The 24,416-nt window shown below is 30.7% G+C and overlaps 6 protein-coding genes across 12 annotated transcripts; 3 read left to right on the top strand and 3 right to left on the bottom strand.

The window, feature by feature from the left end:
- Positions 1 to 169: 169 nt before the first annotated feature.
- Positions 170 to 2,426, bottom strand: LOC122636097 (S-methyl-5'-thioadenosine phosphorylase). Its single transcript, XM_043826999.1, has 6 exons — positions 2,179 to 2,426; positions 1,475 to 1,635; positions 1,169 to 1,389; positions 894 to 1,096; positions 556 to 765; positions 170 to 467 (listed from the first exon to the last, which is right to left on the bottom strand). The coding sequence occupies exons 1-6, from the start codon at positions 2,341 to 2,343 to the stop codon at positions 423 to 425; spliced, it is 1,005 nt and encodes a 334-aa protein (XP_043682934.1). The 5' UTR covers positions 2,344 to 2,426; the 3' UTR covers positions 170 to 422.
- A 666-nt stretch (positions 2,427 to 3,092) lies between these two features.
- Positions 3,093 to 5,659, bottom strand: LOC122636095 (histone acetyltransferase type B catalytic subunit). 5 transcript variants are annotated; one of them, XM_043826992.1, is made up of 7 exons: positions 5,530 to 5,659; positions 4,945 to 5,097; positions 4,571 to 4,833; positions 4,280 to 4,436; positions 3,986 to 4,200; positions 3,721 to 3,872; positions 3,093 to 3,648 (listed from the first exon to the last, which is right to left on the bottom strand). In XM_043826992.1, the coding sequence occupies exons 2-7, from the start codon at positions 5,091 to 5,093 to the stop codon at positions 3,355 to 3,357; spliced, it is 1,230 nt and encodes a 409-aa protein (XP_043682927.1). In that variant the 5' UTR covers positions 5,094 to 5,097; positions 5,530 to 5,659; the 3' UTR covers positions 3,093 to 3,354. The 5 variants fall into 5 exon arrangements, with proteins under 5 accessions (XP_043682927.1, XP_043682930.1, XP_043682928.1 ...); XM_043826995.1 differs by having other exon boundaries at positions 5,617 to 5,633; XM_043826993.1 differs by lacking the exon at positions 5,530 to 5,659 and adding an exon at positions 5,312 to 5,471.
- A 324-nt stretch (positions 5,660 to 5,983) lies between these two features.
- On the top strand, positions 5,984 to 7,275 carry LOC122636047 (MAD2L1-binding protein). The gene is made up of 2 exons (XM_043826870.1): positions 5,984 to 6,524; positions 6,641 to 7,275. The coding sequence occupies exons 1-2, from the start codon at positions 6,106 to 6,108 to the stop codon at positions 7,005 to 7,007; spliced, it is 786 nt and encodes a 261-aa protein (XP_043682805.1). The 5' UTR covers positions 5,984 to 6,105; the 3' UTR covers positions 7,008 to 7,275.
- A 307-nt stretch (positions 7,276 to 7,582) lies between these two features.
- Positions 7,583 to 9,174, bottom strand: LOC122636183. The gene is made up of 5 exons (XM_043827158.1): positions 8,684 to 9,174; positions 8,347 to 8,615; positions 8,045 to 8,215; positions 7,894 to 7,975; positions 7,583 to 7,818 (listed from the first exon to the last, which is right to left on the bottom strand). The coding sequence occupies exons 1-5, from the start codon at positions 8,825 to 8,827 to the stop codon at positions 7,618 to 7,620; spliced, it is 867 nt and encodes a 288-aa protein (XP_043683093.1). The 5' UTR covers positions 8,828 to 9,174; the 3' UTR covers positions 7,583 to 7,617.
- A 136-nt stretch (positions 9,175 to 9,310) lies between these two features.
- LOC122636028 lies at positions 9,311 to 12,949 on the top strand. The gene is made up of 3 exons (XM_043826839.1): positions 9,311 to 10,664; positions 10,739 to 11,542; positions 11,640 to 12,949. Exons 1-3 carry the CDS (start codon positions 10,322 to 10,324, stop codon positions 11,672 to 11,674), a joined length of 1,182 nt encoding a protein of 393 aa, XP_043682774.1. The 5' UTR covers positions 9,311 to 10,321; the 3' UTR covers positions 11,675 to 12,949.
- A 347-nt stretch (positions 12,950 to 13,296) lies between these two features.
- LOC122636022 (metastasis-associated protein MTA3) lies at positions 13,297 to 24,110 on the top strand. Of its 3 annotated transcripts, XM_043826828.1 has the most exons (13): positions 13,298 to 14,385; positions 15,752 to 15,819; positions 15,972 to 16,065; positions 18,200 to 18,382; positions 19,869 to 20,120; positions 20,201 to 20,472; positions 20,549 to 20,737; positions 20,824 to 21,243; positions 21,330 to 21,930; positions 22,093 to 22,242; positions 22,332 to 22,361; positions 22,850 to 23,108; positions 23,284 to 24,110. In XM_043826828.1, exons 1-13 carry the CDS (start codon positions 14,283 to 14,285, stop codon positions 23,420 to 23,422), a joined length of 2,760 nt encoding a protein of 919 aa, XP_043682763.1. In that variant the 5' UTR covers positions 13,298 to 14,282; the 3' UTR covers positions 23,423 to 24,110. The 3 variants fall into 3 exon arrangements, with proteins under 3 accessions (XP_043682765.1, XP_043682763.1, XP_043682764.1); XM_043826830.1 differs by lacking the exon at positions 18,200 to 18,382 and having other exon boundaries at positions 13,297 to 14,385; XM_043826829.1 differs by lacking the exon at positions 22,332 to 22,361.
- Positions 24,111 to 24,416: the final 306 nt, after the last annotated feature.

Raw genomic sequence — 24,416 nt, 5'->3', positions numbered from 1 at the left:
TGTCTAGTATCAATTTAAAAATAATTACATTACTATAAGATGCCACGAATATATCAATACATTAATATTTTAGTTAAAATGATGACAATACTTGTTCAATCTTTAAATAAAGAAAATAATTCATATAAATAAGAAAAGTGTAAAAAAACAAATCTTGCTATAAACATCATTGAATAGTTACTTAATGTTTATTGATAATACAAATAGATTTGTTATAATAAATAACAAATTTCATTTTAATCATTAACATATTTATTGGAAATAAAAAGTGTTCTATGGATATTATTAAGTTCTTGGATCAAATAGAAATAAATATAAATACTTAAAGAAATCAATATTTTCGATTATAAAATATATTTTGTTAAGATAATTTCTTCAGAAAATTGTATCCATTTGACCTCTTTTTTTTTTTTTTTTCTTTTTCAACATGAAACATTACGTGATACATTACTGCTTTTAATGAGTTCCTGAAATTAATAAGTTTTTATATTTATTTACAAGATTATAATAAAAAAAGGTAAGATAGTAAATGTAATTTCATAAATATTATTTTACCTGCAAATTATTAATATCTTGATCCCAATTTTCTGTCCCTATTAATTCTATTGTTCGTATAAACAAATCTGTTACATTACTAATATTTTGTTGAAACACTACTAAAACATCACTTGCATTTACATTTTCTTCACATTCTTTCCAGCAGTCATAATCTGTTGCCATTGCTATAGCTGCATATAATAAGCCTGCTTCTTTTGCTAAATAGACCTAGTTATATACACGAATAAAGCAAAATTAAAATTACCATCAATTATTAAAATAATTAGATATGCAATTAAGAATATATAAATGACATAGAAAATAGAAAGAATTATATTTTAAATAATTTAACATACTTCTGGACAAATAGTCATATTAATCAAATGTCCTCCACAAACACGAAATGCATTGCTTTCAGCTTTAGAAGAAAATCGTGGCCCTTCTACTGCTACTACTGTTGCACCTTCTCTTACTTCTAAGCAAAGATCCTTTGCAGCTTGTAATAAAACCTTTGAAGTACGTGGATCAAATGCTGGTTCCATTGGCATGTGGCATACGCCTATAATTTTATTTATTAATACAATGATGTAAAAATTATGTAACTAAAAATTTCATAGAAAATTTAATTTACCTGAATATTTATTAGAAGTACCATCAAAGAAAGTACTATGTCTCTTAATTGTTCTATCCAGAAAACTATCTGGTATAACCAATTGTCCTCTGCCTATAGATTCTGTTAATGAACCACAAGCTATTGATGCAAGAATATGAGTACATCCAGCAAGTTTTAAAGCTTCAATATTTGCACGATAATTTACATTACTTGGATTTATAACATGACCTGATCCATGTCTATATTAAGAAATTAAATGTAATTCAGATATTACAGAAAATCAATACACAAATAATAACTCAATAAAGAGAAGTAAAGGATTACCTAGATAATAAAACTACATCTACTCCAGAAATAGTTCCATGATATAGGTTACTTGATGGTATTCCAAATTCATTTGTTGCATTTTCACGTTTAGTTTCAGAACGATAACTAAATATTGGTTTATTTGGGTCATCAAGTCCTGACCCTCCAATAATACCTATCTAAGAAAGACAAAATATTTCTATTTGAATAATATTAATTTCTACTTATACAAAATATGTTTCAAGATATTTAACAATTTGAAATAAATATTATCTATAATATTTTTCATTGTTAAATATGATAATCAATATCCTTCTAATTATTAATGGATTCTTCCTTATGATATAAAAATCATAAATAAAATAAATAAAAAGAAATAAAATAAAATTTTTATAACATTAAATTTAATTAGACCATACATAGCATTTATATAACACATATGTAGTCTATATTTGGCATATATTCGTTCTACCGATAAGAAAGAAATTTGCAATGAAATTACTTTCGTCATTGACGAAATGTGCTTGTTAATACGATATTTTTTTTATTAACGTAATTGATTTATCCGACGTAATTACGAAACACTTGGGACGATTCATATAATTATAAAAAATAAATGTAATAGATAATATCTACGTGCTTTAATATTACAATTAAATGTAAAACAGGTGGTTTATTTATTTCCTTCGTGACGTATATAAAGTAATTTTGTGAGATCTTACCTTAACTTGATATTTCGGCATTTTAGAGTGGGAACAGAATATTTTTTTTTGTATTAACACAATCTTATAAAAACTTCCAAATCCATATATAGAACCGTGACGAATAGTTAATTTTGAAGCAAGTAAAAGTCTATAGGAAGTAAGTAGTAGGAAGTAGAAACGCATAAGTTATTAGAACGTACAATGTCTATGTCATGTGACATGCAAACATGTGCAAAAAATCTATACATTAAATGTGATATGAAATTTATATTTGTATAATAACTTCATATGAAAGTAACCAAAAAACTAGTAAAATCTTATTAAAAAGAAAAAAATTGATGTATTCATAAAAAAATCTTCTTTCCTGATTTTTTTTTTTTTTTTTTATATGGAGGAAATAGTCATAAAAACACCTAGATTTCCTGTGAGAGAAGCTGATCCTAAAACTACTTAAAACCTCAATGGTAATTTACCTAGGTCGCATAAAGGAAGGGTGGGGTTTAATCATGTCACAAATTCTCCAAATATTGCATAAGTAAAATATTTATATATTATATTTGATATACGAGCCAACATTTCAAAATGGCGTGTATTGTGATTATTTTATCGGATCTTTTATTTGCTGTTTTATTTTGATTTTAATAAGTAACTAATTTGAATTATGTTTAATAAGATTTGATTATTAATGAATAAATATACATACACAAATGTTATTAAAATTACTTATTTAAAATTATTACACACTTATTACAATGTTATGTTTTTTAGGCTATAAAAAATATCTCGTATATGCTATTTAGAAAAGAAGACCAAATGAAATCTGATCTTTGAAAATTGAAACTACTTTTTTAATAATATAATTATTTTTTAATTCTTATATTTTGTGAACAGCTTACAGTATTAAGTAATATATGTGAGCTTATATATGTATATATGTACAGATTTTTTAAATAATTTAATATCATGAATTCAAGAATGACAAAAACTTTAACATTATAATTGTATGAACACATTAATGATAAAAATTTAAGAATGGTATGTTAGATGAAAAAAATTTGTTGGAAAGAATATATATAATAAATATATTAAAAAAACACATTATATTATGTATATATACATTATCTTATAAACGATATCTATTTTATAATTATAAAAAATGTACTTATATAATATGAAACAATATTTTAATGCAATTCATAACTCAGTTTCATCTTCCAAACGCTTAACGACCTTTTTATAATCTTCTTCTAAAACACGGTATGACTTCTCAAGTATTTTCATACGTTGCTCTGGTGCAGGTAATGTAATATTAGAACGTTTATTCAGGCTTTTCAGAACTAATTCTAATTTTTTTATATCATTTTGTTCCCGTTTATATGGAATATTCAGTCTTTTTTTAACATCTAATCTGTAATCACGATATTCTTGTTCGTTTGAAATATCTGTTATACGCAGACGTAAAATTTCGTACACTCTACGTGCTTGTTTCTAAAAATAAAAATGAATTTATATATAATGTACAAACGATAATAGAAGAATGATACAATTACACAAACATACCTTATTGATTTTATATTTTTCTCTAGCTTCAATAACCATTGCTTTATTGAAACCTTGAAGTAAACATTCTCGTGAAAAACTAGGTAATGTGCTGCAATTCATTGCATCTACATAATCTCTTATTCGTTGAAAACCAACGGATGGATCTTCTACTGCAAAAATAAAAAAAAATTAAAAGTTATATACATAATATTATTAATCGGATAATCTAAGTAAATTAATGTTCTTATTAGATGAAGTTTAAGAGATATTAAAATCAAATTACCTGTTATATCTTTGACTTCATTTCTACCTATATACTCACGATAAATACCACGCAGTAAATGAGTACCAAGACCCATATTTTGAAACAAAGGTAAAATTAATACTTGAGCAATACGTGGTCTAGTATGATGAGGATATGCATAATACTGATAAACAGTGGCAAAACCAATTGTTCCATATTGAGTATATCCAGATGATGATTTATATTTTTCAAACCTATTTTATATATCATAATTAATTATTTAGTATGCTACAGAATTTATTGGTTTTGATAATATATTAAATTTATATTTACATATTAAAATAATGCCATTGGTCATCATCAATATCTATGAAATTAGCAGCATCTATATACCACAAAACAAATGTTTGAAGACGTTGATGATATTCTTTAAAGCCTTTACACGTCATATCTGCTTTATAAACTTCGAATTGTCTTGTACAGCCATTATCTAAAATCAAAATAAAATTTGTAGAAAAAATATTCAAATATTTTACTTTTATAATAATATGTTAAAATAATACAAAAAGTTAAATTTTGTAAAAATGATTAGAAATCAAAATAAGAAAGATTTTACAATATTACCATTTACTGAAAAAGAATAAAGTAGTTCTCCATAAGGTCTAAATGTTCTATCCTTTTTAATAGATTCAACAAAGGAATCTAGATTAGTATGGATATTAGGTGTAAGTTTCTCAGCAACTTTTGATAATACTTCATCAGCTTCAACTCCCTCATAAGTAAGCTTATTTACTTTCTCGGAATAAGTCATACCCAAATAAGTTTCTAATGAACCTGCCGAGTAATACAGCTTCACTTTTAAGTCCAGATAACCAAATATAGTTTCACTGGTAAAGAAAAAATATATCTATTATATAATTATTAAACTTAACAATAACTTTAATAAGGAAATAACAATTATAAATTAACTTATAAACTTTTAATTAAACAATATGCACCTGTCTCCAAATATTTGATGAGACATTTCTGGTTTGAACGAAGTTCTATCATCTTCTAAATCGTTAACATCACGTATTAATTTCAACTCCAAACATTCATTACTACTGACTACTAAATTTTTCAAATGCGCTGAGATTGGGTCTTCCATGTTACTGAAATAAAAAGAAAGAAGTAAGGAAGTTACAAACTGTAAATAATTCTTGTATGATTAGACAAAAAATTAAAATTATTATATAATTTTATTTGAAAACTACTTAAAATAAATCTTTAGATGCAATGAAGAATTTTTTATATTAATTATCTTTACATCAAAAGATCAAAAATAACCCAACATTCATAAAAATCTTTGTATATAGGTTATAATACCACGAGTGACAAAAAAATCATAGAACACAACTGTCACGTAGAAATAATTTATCGCTGAGAAGGTATTTGAATTTATATAAACGAAGAAAAAAATTAAAATAATATTTTATATTGGTATTTCAAAATTTAAATCGAGAACATAACAATAACTGTTTCACAACGATCCAATACTTTTTCTATTCTCATTAAAAAATTAACAACCAAGTTCCATTATTTACCACACGGATCGTTAAAATTTTTTTTTAACTAAATACAATGTCTCTTTCTCTTGTTTACTTTTTCCTTAAATATAATCAAATAGTTACAAAATAACTTCGCGCCAAAAATGAAACGACTATATCCCTTTTTCTACTAACCTTTCTGTAAACATATCTTTCTGAAAATAAACTAGTAAATACACCAACCGTTGAAAATTCAAAGTTGGAAATCTTTAAAGATTAATTTCGAAACAGTATAACAAGTTTAAGACTTATATTTTTATATGTTGCTTGATTAATAAAAATTTTTGTAGTCTCTTCTCATATATAAATTTATAATGAAATTTATAAATATATTTTTATAAAATAGTTTTCTATTGATATCGTTCTAATAATATAAATATGAGTTTCATCATCTATAATATTCATAATCAATGGTTGTGTAAGCAAAGAGATGATTGATAGTTTCAGTTTTTTGTATTTAAGTTTATCATTATGGTAGTTTATATTTGTTACTATATATAATTTTTACTTGTGATGAATCTAATTGATAAATATATGCTACATTAATTTCTTTGTTATGTTAATTCATTTAAGATGTTTTCAAATATTCGGAAATGTGAAACAGATATCAACGTAATATTGGATGAACCTCTAACCAGTGATTCGTGCACAAAACTTATTATCGAGTTTATAAAATATGTATTATATCAAAAACAACAAATACCGTTTACATATGATTCCTTGGTGCACTTACAAGCCAAGACTAAAAAATCGGACAGAAATTCATCATTTATCAAAACATTATTAAATTCCTTAACAAATGTGTCTGATCACTTATCTTCAGAATTACTTTTTAAAGATTGCAAAGTTAAGGAAATCGTAATCATTATTGGTCCAACAATAGTATCACCAAAGCTACAAATTACATTGGAATTACCAACACAAATTCTTGATAGTTTGTGTCATACAAAGTGTAAACATTCTTCACAGAAACCTCTTCTTAATCTAATGAGGTAAATAGTTTACAAATAATTTTATTATATAATTAATCAATACGACCTTTATCACTACTTTAACTATATAGTCTTGATTATCCAATTTTTGTTTTTATTTTTAATTTTCTTTATAGATCAATGATGGAATGTAAAGAATTTCAAGATGCTATGACTTTACCTTTAGGACCTACAAACACATTCTTTTTGTTACAAAAAAGTGATAATAATAGTTTATCTAATTTCTTTCTACCAAAACCAAATTATATACCCTCAATACAAACATCACAAAGTTTTAGAATCAAGTTACTACATAATAATCAACTTGATATAGATTGTAATTGTACAAATTTAGTCAAAGTATATCGCGAACTTGCTAATACTAATTTTAAAGATGATTCTATTATGCAATGTAAGGAACAGTCCAATGAACAAACTGTGCAAGCACCTTTTCGATGGTATCAATCTAGGGAAGTAATTAAAGGATTCAAATATGTTAGATAACTTTAAATTTATAATAGGAGTAAAAAATATTTCTTTATTATTCAATTTTATATTTTTATCATAAATTTCATACTCATTTAAGTTGCATTTTATCTAAATAATTTTACTTATTTTTAATCAATTTTGCAGGAAACAACACATGATAAAAATCTAACAAATGAGTTATAAAAAATATTTTTATAAATATTCATTTCTTTTCTTTTCATTTATTGGTGAGCTAATAATAATAATCATATCATATATATGCGAACTACTATTCATATAAATATTTAATATTTTAACATTGAGTATTATAAAAAAAAATATTTATATAAAATAGTAGTAAATTTATTTATTGACACAAATCTGTGAATTGAGACTAGTTCACATCTTTTTTATACTTTCATGTTTACTATTTATAAAAATAATATTTTATAAATAAATAGTTGCAATTTTTATATGTTTAAAAGAATCTTCACATTTTTGATTTATATGAAATTCATAATATTTCCCCGTTAATATCAATAAAAAAAATATACAGAAATTGTGTTAATCGAAAAAATAAAGGATGTGTATAATTTATTTTATTTTTTTTGTATATACATATATGTATGTATTTTATAAATACATATTAGTCCTTTTTCTTTTTTTCACTTTCAGAAGGCTCTGTTTTTATGTTATTTTTATCGTTATCTAAATATGGTATAATAGAATTGTATGGAATTTCATAAACCCTAACTCTTAAAATTCGAAAGTCTGTAATTAATAGAATACGTATCACTAATAACATTAAATTAAAAATCCAACTTCCAGCTATTGTCCACCCTAAAATCTAATATAAATATTATTTTTAATACTATACTCTGATATATCTATTAAATGTATATTTTCTCAATGTAAATCTTACCTGTACGATAAAAAAGACATTACATATATTATGTTCATGAATATCATACATCTCCACATAACTTCGTAAAATATTGCAGATCCTATAAAATATGTACATAGATAGAGAATGAATATGTTTAAATATGTTGACTATTTCAAAATATACTTACATATCTTGCGATAATTTATTGCTTTTTGTTAACTCTGAAAAAACCTTTTGCATATCGAATGTAAATTTTTCATATCCTTTTTGTAAATCATAAATTGTATACGAGGTAACTGTTGTAAATACAAAATTAAAAATAAAGGCTGGTATAATAATTCTCCATGAAGAATGAATGCTAATTAAAATAAAAGAATAAACTTATTAAATGGTTAATGCTAGTACAAATACAAATATTAAGATAATGCACCCATAAATTAAATTTTAATATTTATAGCTTTTAATAATTATAAAAATATAAATACTTGCACTTTGATATCATATCCACCTTTGCCATATACAGAAAACATTGCAATCCATATAATACCAAATACACAGGAAAATAAACTCACATAAAAGTAAATTTCACAATGTTTTTCATAATCATATCTAACAGCTATATAATTTAACCAATTTTGTAAATTAATATTTATAATAGTTTTATTTTGTTCATCATCATTATTAGAATTAATTACTGTTCTTGTAGAAAGAGCATATACATGTGCCCAAAGAGGACACCGTCCTCCAAAAATATCTTCCTTTAAATATTGAAAAAAAATGTATAAATATGAAATTCAAAAATAAACAAGTTTATATGATCATATACCCAGAAAATATAGAACATAATAGAAGAACAATAGCCGGATATTGCACTTAAAAAATAACCAAATATTTGTACGATTTTCCATAAAAACGAAATCTCCTTCGAATCTCGCTCGATGAGTTCTTTATATTCTTCCAGTAATAGCATTTTTCTCGTATCTTATTAACATGGAAATAGAAGACAAATGACGTATGTCAAAAAATCTTTTTCATTTCGACTTTACAAAGATTTCTTTTTCACTATGCAAGATTAAATATAAATTTAAGCGCCACTTTTTGATTTCTCAAAATTCGCGTGTTCCGATTGGTTAACGATCTATCAATCGAACTAATGCGCGCATAGATGAATCCATATTTGATTTGTTAAACAGACGGGTAGATATTACATTTTATAATTCGCGAAGCGTGTGTCAAATATGATTATAAGAAAATTGAATCCTACGGTACAAAGATATAGCAGGAGAGTATACAAATTACTATTATTCAATACTATTGTACATCCTATATTTTTTTTATATCTGATAATTGAATTTCCGTAAGGCTTAATATAACAAGTTCATGATAACTCTATATATCCGAAGTTCCATAGACTGATTGTGGGAGTTGAACTAAGAAACGGAGGAACGCGCGGACCGCGAACCGCCACAGTGTTGTCGATGAGAAGAGTACACGAAGGCGAGAATTTCTTGTTTTTTTACATTGAAAGATCGAAAATCATGAGAAAAACGGCGGTGTGTGCACGTTACAAAGAATCCTCGAACGAATAAGGCCGGTTATCGCAAACACGTGAATCTTTTGTGGGTGAAGTGAAACACATGTGTCGGCCGAAACGTGTTTTCCATTACAAAGTGCCGTCCCCGTGTTTGGTCCATGAAAATCTCGCGTTTAGAAAGCCAAGTTGAGCCGTAGTCCCAATCGTAAGAAGAAAATCAGTTTGTTTGCACTTAAGGATATATCGTTGCAATGTGGCTCTACTTGGAGACGAAATAGGGCTCGTTACAAAAGGCGGCAGTGCGTGGGTGGGTGGGAATCTGGCGGCTGCCACTTATGTATACCAGATTCCTTTTAAAATTTTCTACAAAACATTATTGGAGTATCGATGATAGCTCGCATCGTAATTCGATATTATCACAATGATTTTATAGATGCAAAATCTTCGTTTTACAACCTACTACGGATTATAAAAAAATATATTTCTGATTGATTGAATACTACAGGAATGCTGCTTTCATAATCACTTCTTGTCAGGCACTGTCTTATGCATAAGCTTGCTTGTCTTCAATGTAAACTACCTGTCAACCATTGATGCATCTTCCACGAGCTTTTAATATAATAATCTAATCTACAAGATACTCTACAAGATCAATATTCCAAATTGTGTTTGATTTGATGATCGTATATAACAAACTTTATATTCTATCTCTGTCACTGACAGATGTTTTTTAAAGTTCATTTAAAAAACATGTTTCTGGCAAATGATATGACAAAAATACTTTAGCAAGATTTATCTACATCTGGCTCTTAAACATAATATTTAAAAAGAAGACCTCAAATAGGTTCTATAATTTTATAAGACCTGCTATCCAGAGGTTAAGGAATGGGAGGTCAAGTGGAGGAAAATGGATACCGGTAAAGTATCAGCATGCGTGAAAAGTCAGCAGAATGTCATGCTCACACAGGTCACGTGAGGGGCACGACAGAGATGTGCTCGCGTGATCCTCCTACATTGCACCCAACCCTTGCCAATACCAATGGTAAAAATACAAGTCCCCAACCAACACAGCATACTGAAACACGTATTGATAGTAATCTTTTGCCAACTCCTGGAGGAAGATTAAAATTTTTTAAAGATGGAAAATTTATATTGGAGCTGTCACATCGTAGAGATGGAGAAAGAACAACATGGTTTCCAGTTCCAAAAAAGACATTCTGGCCACCTGCAAGCACTATACCCAACAGGCAAGAGAGTACCACTTCTCTTAGCGGTATGTTTAAAAGGAACAATATTTTTAAGCAAATATGGATAAAACAATCAATAAAAAATATTACATATTTTCAGTTTCTGATGATAATTCTTCGATTCAATCAAGCCCTTGGCAAAGAGACCATTGCTGGAAGCAAGCTAATCCCAGGCGCAGGATATCCACAGAGTTCAATTTTTATTACCATAGAAATCCAAAAACCCGGCTTTGCGCGCATCCTCGTTTGGTAGCACGTAAACGTCGTCGTCCACATGATCCCACATCCTTAATGCTTATTCCAGAGTCCTCGGTATCTCATATAAAACCAGTCCGTAAAGTGAATGATACATCATCTGGGAAAGCTTTAAGCCTGATAGTTGATAAATTAGCACGTCTCCTTGATCCTAATGTTGTTTCACCTCGCAAGCGTATTTTAAGGGAACTAGAAAGAGTTTCGTTGGAAGATCAGGCATCAAAAAGGCGTGCTACTCCTCAGCCTGTTAATATAACCAGTACTTCTACGCCTTCTCCAAAGCAGTTATCTTCATACAGTATAACTAGTATTTTGGGAGAAGATAAACCAAATCCTGAACCAGGATTTTTAAGAAATTTGTTGAAACCAGATGACAGGCAACCTGTGAAATACTCAACGAGTAACTCTTATCCAAGAGTGCGAATGGACCCTTATATTGGATCTACCAATGCAACTGTACATCATTCACTCTATGGTGTTCCAATGTTGCCTCCTGGACCATATAGAGCTCCATTATGGATGCATTATCCGTCACCTGTTCATTACCCACCCCCTTTGCCATTGTATGCCCCACCACCACCTCATCCTCCATCTCCACCTGTACATCATTACAAAGACTACAGAGAACAAACGCTTACTCCTCCTTCAGGTATATTTTCTGAATATATTTTGTATTGATAAATTAAACTTATTAGGACGTATAATTAAAAAAAAATAATAATAATACTATGTTCATTATACTTCAGATATGCCTCTAAATCTATCAAAACATGCCGGTTGAATCTCAGGATCCCATAAATTGGTGCCTTATCAATGGACAAAACTATGAAAACACTGCCCCTGCAACAACAATGCGATATATTAGTATTTTTTTATCCATAAACAATAATATCATAGTAAGTAGGGATGTGCAACCAGAAGGATAACATCTGGATGTTAACTTGTACATACAAATGCATAAACTGTCAACATTGGCATAGCTATTTTAGATTATTACCAAATTATATCATGAGTAGTATTTTTAGTTGAATTTAACAAAACTACTAGAAACATATAAAATTGTTGGATAATTTTTTTTACGATGTAATCGATGTTTTTAAAAGTAAAGGGAATTTGACGTGATTTTCTGATTATATAAACGGTACGATATATGAGTGTAGAGACAATTTAACATTAAGAAACAAACTCTATTCTCTTTTTTATATTTGACGGTACTGCACATGATTTTCATATTATGTAGAAAGAAGCATGCTCTCACCCTGTGCATATGCATTATCTTGTTGTTCTTATTAATGTTATTATTATCTTTATTATTATTTTATTATTATTATTTTATTATTATTAAAAAGTACGATTACCCATCTTAAAAGATTAGTAAAAAGATAGGATTATGTACAGAACAGATTTTGCCTATAGTTAGCATATTAATAATTCTCACAAATAGTATAATATACATCAATTAAGTTAAGTTAGTCGCGTATTACAACCGTATACATTTATTTATACGTTGATGACAAGACAAAATCACTTGATAAAGACCATAGGGTGTGCCTTACATAACTATCTAAATTTCATGAAATTAAATTATAAACGTTCATGAAAGTGTATTATTATTTTCATTATTATTATAAAGCACTTATGTTATTTCTATTATTATTATTATAATTTTATTATTATTATTATTATTATTATTATTATTATTATTATTATTATTATAACTACAACTATTACTATTATTGCTAAAATTACTAGACTATTACAACCGCAACTGCTAGTGCTATTATTATTATTATGTATGTACATATGAATATAATTCTGTGTTACGTATTCGCATCAAATCGACACGTTCGTCATTCTATTTATTGTTAGTCAGGCGCATTACCAAACATTTTCACAAAAAAGGCAATCTCGCATAAGCTTTGCGTCTTAGCGAGTAATTTTAATTATCTTTTTACATATACCTTTTAACAATACAAGTGAAGAAGAAGTATGTGACTGCGCGTAAGGAAGTGTATAGAAAGACTAATTTCGTAAATATAAATATTTCATAAATTAATTAAATGAGTTTTATTTTATATAAGACTATTTACTAATTTATGTCAAATAAGATTCAAATAAAATGATACGTACGATATAAATGTATGATACAAATAACAAGGTCCATCGAAAACTATATTATAACAAATAATTGTTTACTGGAACAATTCAAATTTCGCGCTATGACTATTGAACGTTTAAAACACAAGTAAGATGGCGCCACTTGTACTTAATTGTTTTCTACGTTTTCCAACAGATGCAAAGCAACCAATGAACGAACAGAAGAACGAAGAATAAACGAGTGGCGCTCGAGTAGTCGACAGTAATCTATAAAAGGTTAAGTTCTCTGAATATCATTCAATCGACGTTCGTGCTTCGTGGTGTTCGAGATAGCGTGGTAATTTTGCATACGTTAGTTACGCTGTTGTGTCGCTGCTTCTCAAAGAGGACATCTTTTTATGATCATCGGTTGAATTTAATATTTTCAAATAAACATTAAATCATGGAATTTTCGAATCTTTAATTTTAGATTTCGTTTGGAAATAAATTATCGATACGAACAATAGTGATAGCATTTCGAATACACGCGGTATCAAAGTTTGCCAAGGGATTCGAGTAACGACGACAGTGGGCGACAGTGGTGTGGTGGCAGTAGTGATGCTGATGGTGGGAGAGAAGATCGTACAGCCTGCTCGCGCTCGCGGCAGAATGAAAATGGCGTTGTTCCTTTGCGAACGAAGCAACGGTCACTAACGATGTACCTCTTCTTCGTTATCGCTGTCGTCACCGTCTTTTTCGCCGCCTTTGTGTTCTCTTCATCTTCATAATCGTAACGAATACGTGAAAAATAGAAAGGAGAAAACGAGTAGACGAAGAAACCAAGAAAATAGATATAGACGATATATACATACATATATATAATATATATATATATACATACACACACATATATATATATATGTACGTCGAAAGAAGGAGAGGGAGATAGAGATAGAGTGAAGAGTTGCTCTGTGCGCGCGTGCGATATCCTTTGCTTCGTTCTTCCGCGTGCGTCTCTACGTGCGTCGTTGTGAGAGGTAGTCTCCTGGTCGCCTTCGTAGTCGTCGCGTCGAGTGGCAGTGCGGTGAGACAGCTGCTGGTAAAGAAGCGCGCGGTGCGCGTGTAATGTGAGATAGAGATAAAGACAGAAGAGAGAGAGAGACAGAGCCGTACAAGACGAGAGAAGTAGCGTGCGCGAGAGAGACAACAAACACGATGAAGTGACACCGCGACGTGCTAAACTTCGTGGACTGGTGGAATAAGTGTTCTCGGGGGCCGATAAATTCGCGTCATTGAAGGACGAGTTCGTGCCGATGCCGGCCGAATACCGAGAGAACCACGAGAACGCCAATTTCGCTCTCGGGGCTGGACAACAGGACGCCAGCAACATGACGGCCAACATGTACCGAGTGGGAGGTAAAATATAAAAAGAAAGAAAAAAAAAAGAAAGAAGAGAGGAGGAAAGCGGAATGGAGACAAAAAATATTTTATTCGAAGCCCCGTGAACAATCCTACCATAGCTTGAGCACCAAACAACGCAGCTTTAATTAACCTAGGACAAATTAATGTTTGCAAATGGCATCGCTATGGCGTCCCCGTTTTACCCCATTTTCTCCCCGCGCGCGCGAGACCCCTCTTCTTTTCTCTCTTCGTCTTTCCCCTCTTTTCCTCTCCCTCCTCCCTTCTCTCCCCTCTTTGCCTCCTCCTCCTCCTCCTCCTCCTTCTCTCCCTTCTCCTCCTTCGCCTCCTCCTCCTCCCTCCTCCCTCCTCCCTCCTCCCTCCCTCTTGCTACCACTTCCCCGCTACCGTGCAGCGTCCTGTACGTCTACGTCTGCTTTTCTCTTTTCCTCCCTACCGTTACCCTCCCGCTACCCTCCCCTTCCCTCCCCCTTTCCCTCTCTTCCCATATTTTACCTATCTCCCTACCACCCTATACCGGACCCACTATTGCTCCTTCCTTCGGGTCATGCTAATTTCTTGCACGATGAATCCCGTTGATTGAAATCATTTCTTTATTTCTATAAGTATTTTTTCGAAATCGTATATTTCTTCAACGCATCCGAGATCATTATTCTTTAAAATCAACGAATTTCTATAGTTTCTGTTTACCCGCCAATCTTCTACTTACTTTATTCGTTCACAGACGATGAAGTTTTTTTTATACTTTCGCTCATATTGTGAAAGGTTTGCTAGGAAGAAAAAAAAAAATTAAAATATATAGTCGCAAGAGGACAACGCAAGAACGAACCGAATAATATTTCGAATTGCGTTCTTTTGATAGTAGATAATAGATGAGAAGACATGATTAAACATACGTTTTATACATTTATAAAAGAAAATTTCTGATATGAAATTTTTCATATTCGGAAAATATGAAAGCTCCTTTTAACCTTCGTTGAATTCTGGGTATACTGTAAAATTCCGTTAGGATCGTGCGGATATTTTACTGCCGTAACTTTTTATTTATTGAAAAGAATAATATCAATTTGATTTAATGTTTCATAACCATAATTTATTTCATATTCGATAATTAATAGATTTTGAAGCGAATAAGTTCAATTCGAACAAAAACAATTAATATCATTTTTAATCGTCAAAAGATTTTTATATATTCAGGAATATATTTCAATTCTTTTTATAATTTATTATTATGTATATTAATATATATATTTCATATATTTTATATATATTTTTTATATAATATATATATATATATATCATTTTTAATTCAATGGAATTCTTTTATACTAAATACTATGTAAATGTAAACATATTATTTCAGATTATGTATATTTTGAAACATCTTCCACTTCTCCTTACCAAATAAGAAGGATAGAAGAGTTAAATAAGGTAAGATAGAATTCTATAATTAAGTTAATTGAAATTTTTGCGGTATAAGTATATATGTCAATAGTTATCTACCGTACATTTTCTTTTTGTATTAATAATAATATAAAAACAAATCATGTCATAATTTACATTGATATATTGTTTTGTTGTAGACCGCAAGTGGAAATGTCGAAGCAAAAGTCATGTGCTTTTTTAGGCGGAGGGATTTACCCAATACTTTAATAATGTTAGCAGATAAACATCAGTGTAAGTAAATCATAATATGTATTATAATTCAATCTATAAATTGTTATAAATTTCTATATTTAATTATAAAAGTATATATAACGCAAGATTTTTAAAGATCTTCATTTGTATTATTTACTAAGAAGAAGAAAATATTAAATTTTTTGGCATTCTTTTTTGAGGAGAAAACGGATAACTGAACGTGAAATTTGCGTAAGATTTTACGTTTTTCAAATGAAAAAATATTATAAAAATTAATATGGTTAGTACATTTTTGAGTATGTACACATCTATATATATATATATATATATATATATACTCGCATACACACGCGCGCACACATATATCCGTAATTTTTATAAAAATTATAATTTTATTCATCATTTATCTAGTCCAATTTCTTAAATAGAGCTTTCATTTTAAAAAACGTTACTCGAAGCTCACCTATGCGAATAAAAACAAATTTGAGAAAAGCAATGATAGAATCGAGTATAGGGCCTAAAAAATAAAGTTCGATCAAATTTATACATATATATATACGCGTTCATAAATACATTCGTAAATGATAAAGCGACAGAATACGATAGAAATGGAGGTACGTGTATGCATGTGTCTCTACGCGCGCTCTTTCATATATACATGTGCGAGTGTGTGAGTCTCCGAAACTCTCTCGATTTTTCCTTTGCAGTGGCAAAGATAATGAGACGTGGGGATTGAGGGGGCGGCTGGGGGGTAAGGGTGGGAATGTATAATAAGTAAAGTTGGGGGGTGGCAGTGGGGTGGAATGGGGGTTGTATCGATCTGCTGGGGGTGGTTGGGGGGGCGGTACACCCGCCAAGGCCCCCATTCCACCTCTACCTTTCCTCCCGCCAGCCTCAACTAAATGAATGACTGACGCAGGGGTTGGTCGGGTACGTGTTATGTGTGTTCTCTCTCTCTCTCTCTCTCTCTCTCTCTCTCTCTCTCTCTCTCTCTCTCTCTTTCTCTCTCTTTTGCACGTATACACGTATACTTACACACACATTCAACTCGCCACTACTCTCTTTGGACACTGCAATACATACGTATACACCTATCACGAATGGAGAAGGACGAAGTCACACACACACACACTCGTGTGCGAGCCTGGGCAAAACTGGTGGCGGTGGTGGGCCTCCACTAGCCATCTTCGTTTTAAGCATTTGTTCCCTCCTCTCCTCTCGCCATGCGTCCTCCTCTACCTCATCCACCTTCTCCACCTCCACCTCATCTACCTCCATCTCCTCCACCTCCTTCTCCTCCTTCCTCCCTTCCTCCTCCCTCCTTTTATGTCGTGCGCGAGTAAGAATGTGTGTGTGAGCATCCGCTCTCTTTCACTCTTATGTGCTTCTACTTGTATTGTATCTCTATCCGCCGGTATTTGTTTCAAATCAGACTCTCCCTATTCTGCCTCGTTCCCCGCATTTCGAGCTGTGCAAATTTTCTGAAAAAAGCTATGTGCAATTTATACATATATAAACAAATATATATACACAAGTATGTGATATGACTACACATATATATAAATGATCATTTTTGCTATTTTCGTTCTTTGTTTCCCCATTTGATTCTGAAAAAAGAAAATTAAAAATATTTTAATATATAACAATTTACTAATATCATATCTATTCGTGTATATAGTTTCATTATTATATACTTGCCAATTTGTGTGTCTGTAATTAATAATTACTTTTTATTAATATTAAAAAAAAAAAAAAGAAAGTAGATTATTCTTTCTATAATAAATTATAGTAGATATATATACAATGAAAATTTATTATAATGACGAAATTATGCCATTACATTATCTAGTAGCTTCAAAAAATAAATTTCAATGTAAATTAAATTTGTAAATAGAAACGTGGAGGGAATTGGCTAATGTAATCAAAATTCTATTTATATATACATATATGTATCTTTGCTGACATATTTTCATAAAATTTCATAGATTTGTTATCTATTGATACAGATATAATATTTATTTATATGTAAGGACACATAAAGAAAATTTATTAGTTTATTCTTTTACCAAGTCTACTGTTTAATTTGTAGACTATCCTTGTTTTTTTATTTTGAATTAGTTTCAAAAATTAATAATCAAAAATAGTAGAGTGGGTTTTGTAATAAAAATTCCAGTGGCAAGTGCGGAGCAGCAAAGGTCAGAATCTCCTGCGAGCACACAGAGTACGAAACTGGAGAATCCAGATTCTACTAAGGAAATCACTAATAAAGATGGGATTGGGCCAAAAGTGATGAACAAAGGGGGCGGGAAAGGGGGCTGGCTGAAGGCCCCGCTATCGGAGGCCCAAGAGCCCCATGGTGAGTGAGCAGTCGATTAGAAAGTGACCACTACAGATGAATCTAGTAATAAAATAAAGATAATAATATAAAAATTGTTGTATTCCTAAGGTTATAAATTTATATGAAATATGGTATAGGCTTATATTATATTTTATTAATTGCTTTTATATTACTTATGTATAAATAGATACAAAGAAAAAAAAGTATTATTACATTTTTTCAGAATTTTATCATTTCTTTAGATCATAAAATAAAGAGAAAAGTAGGCTTGTTTTTTTTTTTTATATATAAATCTAGGAATTAAAACTAATTAACGAATGTATAAAAAGCATTACTTAAAAAATACTTTTACAATGTGCACATCTATATAAACAAATAATAAATAGTTGTAGATTCATCAGTGAGTGTCACAATTGTGCTCCTTAATTATTTCATTAGTTGTACATAGAAGCCAGTGATGATGTAAGGCTACAGATTCAACGGCGGGATTTAAAAATTCTTTGTAATCTTGGTGTTTGCTGTAAGAAAGGCTGAAATTCACTGTAAGGCCAAAGAGACAACAATTTGGGTTAATCGGAGCTTCTCGTTCGTAGTTTAGCGTAAGAAGTTTTCGGTAACTTCATCTATAAATATAAAGTTTATAGAAAAACCCATACATCTTTTTATCATGCAGATACTTCATATTGCATCAAATTTTTAATAATTTAAATAGTATACATCTCTTGAACAATATATATATATATATTTAATATATCACCTAGTATATAATTATACATATTAAAATCTATTCATTCAACATTTCTATCTCTCGATGATATGTTTGGTTTCATTTTCATTTATCATTTTTATCAGTATCATATCATCCACATCAACTCACAAAAAAATCCCGCCGTACAGAATGATGATTCTTTAGTAATCTGAGGCTTCTCTACATATGTTGTGTTCTTTTAAAAATACTTTTCTTTTTGCTATGAATGTTATTGACTTACAATTCTTTTTGCACCTTTTTTTGTTGCCCGCTCTTGCTAGTATCTTTTGGTTCATTACTGCGCATTTTGATTGATTCTGCCATATCCCTGCGTTTCATTTACATTTGATTTAATCATATAGAAATTATTCTATTGATAAAAAAGCATTTTAAAATTATACTAATAAGTGCTAAGAAAATAGTATTATTTTATAAATAATAAGAAATAACCACTATAATTGGTGGATACTAGCACAATATATATGTGGGTATTAAATTCGATTTAACATTATCATTCTTCTATTATGTGTACAAATATTAGTATAAATTAAAATTTTCTTATATTGAAAGACAATTACAATGAAAAATATAGATTCTGCTAACTTTATCATTTAATGAACATAAAACAAAAGTTTGATTAAGTGTGAATTTTATTACATTCTTTATTTAGCAAAATATCATTTAAGCTTTTTCTAATATTAGTTGTCTATATAGTATGTGCAATCACAATAGTATAAACTTTTTTTTAAAATGCAGGGATGGAAGAAAGTGTAGTAGGTCCTGGAGGAGTAATGGAATTAAGTACTAAACAACGCCATCAAATGAAGCATAGAGAACTTTTTTTATCTCGACAGGTAGAAACAATGCCTGCCACACATATAAGAGGCAAATGCTGTGTGACATTGTTAAATGAGACAGAATCGTTATTAAGTTATCTAAATAAAGAAGATTCGTTCTTTTACTGCTTAGTTTTCGATCCAGCTCAGCGTACTTTGTTAGCTGATAAGGGTAATTATTTAGGTGAAAATACTAAGGTGAATTTCTTAATGTCTAATATATTTATTTGCCTACTATATTAAATGTTATAGGTGAAATTAGAGTAGGAAGTAGATATCAAGCTGATGGAATAGCACCATCACCCCTAACACCTGCTGAAAAAGAAGCAGATCCTCGCAGGTTACAGGATCTAGAAACATTAGTGTGGACACCACGTCATTCATTGACAGATCGTCAAATTGATCAATTTCTTGTTGTTAGTCGATCTGTTGGCACTTTTGCAAGAGCTCTTGATTGCTCATCATCTGTCAAACAACCCTCTTTGCATATGTCTGCAGCTGCTGCATCCAGAGATATTACTCTAGTAAGTATCAACTTCGTATGTAAGAATAATGATTATGCACTTAAAAAATGTTTAATATCCGATTGTATTATTTTAGTTTCATGCAATGGATACTTTACATCGGCACAATTACGATGTAGCTAAGGCCATGTCATCGCTAGTGCCCAGTTCTGGCCCAGTATTGTGCAGAGATGAGATGGAGGAGTGGAGTGCCTCAGAGGCAAATTTGTTTGAAGAAGCTCTTGATAAATATGGAAAGGATTTCTCTGATATACGTCAGGACTTTGTAAGCATATAAATTTACTAAGATTTATTAGTATATAATTTTATTTCATCTATGTTTATAATACAATCTATGATTTAATGTTTCAGCTACCTTGGAAGACATTGAAAAATGTTATTGAATATTATTACATGTGGAAAACAACTGATCGTTACGTACAACAAAAAAGGGTAAAAGCCGTAGAAGCAGAAAGTAAATTAAAACAAGTTTATATACCAAATTACAATAAAACACCCGTACCTTCTGCTACGGCTTCTGGAACTACGATCGTTCCTTTGGGAAATACTAATAATTCTAATGGAAAACCAACTAATGTACTGAATGGCAATAGCAATGGTAATATGACCAGTGATAATACTGGTATACTTATGGTTGGTGTTGGTGGTAAACCTTGTGAGAGCTGTCAAGTTATGCAAAGTTCGCAATGGTATGCTTGGGGGCCATCACACATGCAATGTCGCTTATGTCAATCTTGCTGGATGTATTGGAAAAAATATGGCGGATTAAAGGTATATGTCACAAGATTATGAAATATTTTATCAACGTAATTCGGCATATTAACAATATAATTAAATATTCTTGCGCAACTATCTAGGTTCCCTCTCGTATCGATGATGTAGATTTGGAACGAAAAAGAGGTGGAGCTGGGTCAGATGAAGAAAGTAAAGGAATTGGTGGTGCTCATAGACCACATCGTTGCAGCATTCCTTCTTGCGGTAAAGAATTTAAACTGAAGGCTCATCTTAGCCGACACTATGCCAGTGCTCATGGTGTTGATTTGCGAGGAAGCGGAGCAAGTGGAGGCGGCGGCAGTGGATCTCCACGGCCAGTTATGAAAACTCGCTCAGCATTTTACTTACGTACTCCGGCATTAGCGCGAGCTGCTCGCCGACTTTGCGCTACTCAGTTACGTACACGTCACGCTGCCAGAGCACCTCATCAACCGGTGAATGCGGCTCCACTACGACATCTTTGTGCATCTCCTCAATTAACTTCTAAAAGTCCTGCTGAATTGCGCATTTTAGCGCGTGCAGTTCGGCCCAGACCTCGTCCTCGTGTTACTGATATAGCTACACGCTTGGGCGATCATCCTTCTCCAAGACAACCTGGAGATTGGGATTGGTTGACACTTACAGCACCAGCGCAACGTAAACAACCAGATCGTGTTTCATTTCCTCGTCCTCCTAAAGCACCTGGTATATATATATACCTATATATATATATATATATATATTTATATATATCGTTCATTCATAATTAACATAATCAAATATTTTGCAAATTACTATAAAACATGAACTTTATAGTTAAACTAATTAATCCTCTACTATATTCTTAACAATATTGACATTTTACAGATGGTAGTCTTTTATACGAGAGAGTACCAAATAAACCAGAAGTAGACAGGCTTACATTAACTCCACCTCAAGTACAGCCTGCTATGCAAACTCAACAAACTATATTGAAACGCACAAGGCCTCCGTTTGATGAAATCAATGGTTCGGATGGTAAGTTTTAGTAATACTTATTGATATTAGAATTTTTTCTTTATGGTAAAAGCCTATTCCCTAGTATTGAATGTTGTCTCTGTTTACTGGCTACTACTCTGATGTGGATTGGGATGAAGGTAAAATACAAATTTAACGAACAGAGAAAGCAAAATATGAGATTGTAATGAACATGAATGTTGGAGTGTTCACATGACATTTGAAGAACTTATGTACTTATGAATTATCATCGATATTTGAAAAGTATTATCAAACGAGTTTTTATGTAAACTTACTATATGAAGTTTATATATTTCAAGATAAAATATTTTTAATTTAGAATATAAAAAAAAAAATAAGATAAGATAAAATTTGTCAAACTTTAAATAGTGTACAACTGTTTCTAAGAGATTTATTATTTTCTAATCAATCTATTAGAGAATTATAAAACTTTGATAGTGCAATGTATAGATATTCAAAGAATAATATTTTTAGATTGTATTAGATATATGTATTCCAACAGTATGTTTTAGCGATGCTCTTGCGTCCATGGATAGAAACATGAGCGAGTTTAAAAAACTTGCAACCGACTAGCAGTTTTAAAAAGAGACCTTGTGTTATTTTACAGGTATTGCCCTGAATGCAGGGCTCCCTGTTGGACCACCTGCAAAAAGGGCTCATCATTCTCAGCAGTTACATCCAAAACATGCTTTGGAACATACTGCTCCTGCAGTTCTTCCATTAGCACCACCGCTTAATGGAAGAGCTGTGCATCCGCACTCCTTACCACATGGTCCTCCTTTATCCAGGAGTAACGCGCGTAAACAAGTTATATCGTGGATGGATGCGCCAGATGATGTTTATTTTCGTGCTTCAGATCAGACGAAGTTAGTAAGAAAAGAAAAAAGAAAAAAGAAGATGATGATGATGATGATGATGATGATGATGATGATGATGATAATGATGATGATGACGATGATGATAATAATAATAATAATAAATCTATTAAGATGTACGAATTTATAAATGAAGATTTAATCATCTATGCTTATTACTTTACAGACGAATCAGAAGAAGTTTGTCATCGGTGGAATTACGAAGAGCAGCACGTAAGCCATGGCGTAGATTATCGACACCTTTACATCCACCTCATTCACAAAGAACGGTACGTGGTGATGATATGGTCGTCATACTCGATTGAATCGGTAATACGATCGGTTAAGCAGCTGATTCAAATCGGTATCGCTGCGAAGGGATTGCGTCATCGTTATACTTCAGTGCCAGGGTGACGGCTGTAAAGACTGCAGCTAGTGTATTGTCATTGAACAACTTTGAAATTGAGAAAAATGAGAATGCTCATTTGGCATTTGTCAAATCCCGTTATTAACAGCGAGTCGTCGAAACTGAAGGCCTCACTTATCCGAACCTGCATGTTGCACTGACATTACCAATCGTAACTCACATGTACGGACGAAAGATGAGTAATTAATGAAGTTAATGTTCATCGAACCTAAAAAAAAAAAAAAAAAAAAATCAAGTCATTCGAATGAAACATGATTTTCTATTCGTATTAATTATTGTTGTTATTAATAATAATTATTAATAATTGAATGTACATATACATCATACCATGCATTCATACAGCATAGCCAGGCAACAAAATACTTGTCCCAATCCGTTGGACACGACTTTAATGTTTGCAAAATTGGCTCATATACGCGCAATAAGGTCGCGTGCATTCGTGCGCGAACAGAAACGAATGTGAGAGAGAACGGATAAGAACGTAAGAGAGAAAGAATGCTCATTGTGAATATTTTTATTAAATTTTCAAGTTTGATGACTTCCGTCGCAACAATTAATAAATAAACATAAGCATAAGTGGAAGAATATACTAGTTTCTTTCCTTCGTCTGACCTTTTCTTATATCATTTTCTTTATAATCATTTTTATAGATTTTTAAAAGTAAATATAAATGTAAAAATAAACACTTTAATCTATATATAATGTCTGTCTATTGAATGCTCTAAAAATTGAACAACATGAAGTGAGCCTTACGTCATTTAACCTAGACAGGAAACTCGTATATTGATTTGAGTCTTTCTTTCATTTGGGTCATTCTAAATGGATAAATATTTCAAAGAAATAGATGATTTTCAATTGTTATAGTCTTCACTTTCATATATATATATATATAA

This window comes from Vespula pensylvanica, chromosome 20 (assembly GCF_014466175.1).
Source record: "Vespula pensylvanica isolate Volc-1 chromosome 20, ASM1446617v1, whole genome shotgun sequence".
NCBI classification, from domain to species: domain Eukaryota; kingdom Metazoa; phylum Arthropoda; class Insecta; order Hymenoptera; family Vespidae; genus Vespula; species Vespula pensylvanica.
This window is presented reverse-complemented; position numbering and strand designations above follow the sequence as displayed.